At 54.0% G+C, this 2,405-nt stretch overlaps 1 protein-coding gene across 1 annotated transcript in view; it reads right to left on the reverse strand.

Annotated features, from left to right (window-relative positions):
• The window catches only part of NBEA (neurobeachin), a gene marked incomplete at its 5' end in the record, with an annotated part of 985,874 nt that overhangs the window by 8,013 nt on the left and 975,456 nt on the right, over positions 1-2,405 (reverse strand). Inside the window, one exon of the mRNA XM_042782600.1 lies at positions 2,000-2,101. Coding sequence (XP_042638534.1) covers positions 2,000-2,101 — 102 coding nt within the window. The remainder of the gene's footprint in view (positions 1-1,999; positions 2,102-2,405) is intronic.

Consider the following 2,405-nt stretch of genomic DNA (forward strand, 5'->3'; position numbering starts at 1 on the left):
TCCCGATGACTGTACCTACGAGGACCTGTCCCACGGCCCACCGCGTCCCGATGACTGTACCTACGAGGACCTGTCCCACAGCCCCCACCGCGTCCCAATGACTGTACTACGAGAACCTGTCCTGCACCCCATCGCATCCCGATGACTGTACCTACGAGAACCTGTCCCACAGCCCCCACTGCGTCCCGATGACTGTACTACGAGAACCTGTCCCACACCCCACCGTGTCCTGACAACTGCGTGTATCAAGAAACTTTCCCCACAGCCCCTGTGCTTCGTGGATATTTTCCTCTTGTCTTTTAAGATGTTTTTAATGGCTGCATCTGATGGACATGCAGCACTGCAACAGAAATGCCCCGGATTCTGGCTACAATGACCACAAAATTCTACATCTAATTTTATTCACAGTGCCTATTGTTGTTGTTATGTGCCGTCAAGTCGGCCCCGACTCATAGCGACCCCTCCTTGGGTTTCCGAGGCAGTATCACTACGGAAGTAGGATTGCCCAACCTTCCTTCTGAGGAGTGGCTGGTGGGTTTGAACCGCCAGCCGTCTGGTTAGCAGGCAAGTGTCTTAGCCACTATGCTACCAGAGCTCCCTCAGCGCCTATTAGTTAGTAGTGCCTATTAGTTAGTAGTAAATATTGACAATAGAATGAAACAGCTGCTAAGAACCTAGGGACCCCATCTATGTTTGGAGAGCTTCCTAGGACAGTCAATCATGAACCATGGTTAGCCTGACGCACTGGTGCGTTTTTCCCGAGTTTTGTTGTCACAGAGAATTTACACAGCAAAGCACCCACCGTGCCATCGGTCTCCACATGGACGCTTCACTGTCCCCGATGACACTTCAAGTTGAGACCCCTCACCCTCCCCTCAGCTGTTCCTGCCATGAACGTGACCTCCCTGCCCCAAGCTTCCTGTCGAACCTTCTGAGTGGCTGTTGTCCACTCGATCCCATAGAAACGTTCTTACAGGAACACAGGCTCAGGGGACACCTTTCTCACTACCTCACTGTGGTGGTTATGTTTGTGCGTCAACCTGGCTGGGCCTGGGTGAGTGGCTGGGCACCTGGTGGTAGTTGTTCCCCGTGATGAGACTGGCAACCAGCTCCATGGTGGAATCTACTGTGAGCAGCTGAGTGGCTGCCTTTGGGATGTGGTCTGCTTCCTGTATTTAAGGAGAAGCCTTGGGAATGGTCTTTAGCCTATGACACGCTTGGACCCTGCATGTAGCCGTGTCATTGCTCAGCAGCCTGCCATGCTCTGCCGACCTTGGGACTTACAATGGACTTGAGTTAACGGCCTGCCGTGTGGTTTGGTAACATCGGGACTGTGCCTTTTGACTTGTCAACCTTGGGGCTTGTCGGGCTCAGCAGGCAGCAGCTGTCTTGAGTGAAGAAACGCCTCTAGCTCCAGTGGGCTGGGGGCAGGAGGCAGAGCTGGACCCTGAGGCTGAGGGGCTTTCACCTAGCCCCTAGGGCCTGGCACTTTGAACTCAGACTTAAAGCCTCCAAATTGTAAGAATAAACTCCTGCTTGTTAAGGCCGCCACCCCATTTGTGGTATATTCCTGGCAAAGGGGCACCAGGGAACCAGCACACTCACCTAACCTATCGCTCAGTTTTAACAAGACTTTAGGGGACATTTTTGGTTTAAGGTTTAAAGAGTATCATAGGGCACTAGTTTCAGGGCCTCATCCACCCTCCATGGCTCCAGAAAGTCTAGAGTCCACGTGATAATTTGAAATTCTGTCCTGCGTTTCCCCCCTTTTGATCAGGATTCTGCTATGGAATCTTTGATCAACATCTTCAGGAACCAGGAACCATCCAGTTCCTCCGGCAAAGGAGGCAGTTGTGAACGAGACCTCGGCCGCCCAGCCACGTCCTCGCCCCATCTTGCCTCTCTCTCCTTCTTCCTGTGGCTCCAGGGAAACAGGGGCGGTGGCTGAGTCTCGAGGGTACCTTTGGAGAGATCCGAAATGAAGGAAATGGCTGCTGACCTTTAGCACCACTGATGACGAGTCCCAGCTCCGCACACACGGACACGCAGACGACCTCGTGGTCGTGGCCGGTCAGGACGGCTCTTGGGGCCGGGTAGTCACCTGCGAGAAACAGCAGCACTGAGTCACCACATGCTTTAGCACCATGAAGGTCAGCACTGTCCACAGGCGTCGGTGCCAGTCACCGGGACCTGAGCCGCAAGCACGGTGCTAACTGTGTCAGCCACTTCCTCATCTCCAGTGGGGTCAGGACACAACAACGTGAGCTGTCGGCACGACTGGGGCTGTCAGTCCTCACAGAAGCAAAGCCCAAACCACACCTACTGCCGTGGAGTCCATTCTGACCCACAGCGCCCCTAGAGGACAGAGTGGAACTGCCCACAGGGTCTCCAAGGCTGTCAATCTT

This window comes from Orycteropus afer, unplaced genomic scaffold (assembly GCF_000298275.1).
Source record: "Orycteropus afer afer isolate SDZICR_OR568_19922 unplaced genomic scaffold, OryAfe1.0 scaffold00384, whole genome shotgun sequence".
Classification (NCBI taxonomy): domain Eukaryota; kingdom Metazoa; phylum Chordata; class Mammalia; order Tubulidentata; family Orycteropodidae; genus Orycteropus; species Orycteropus afer.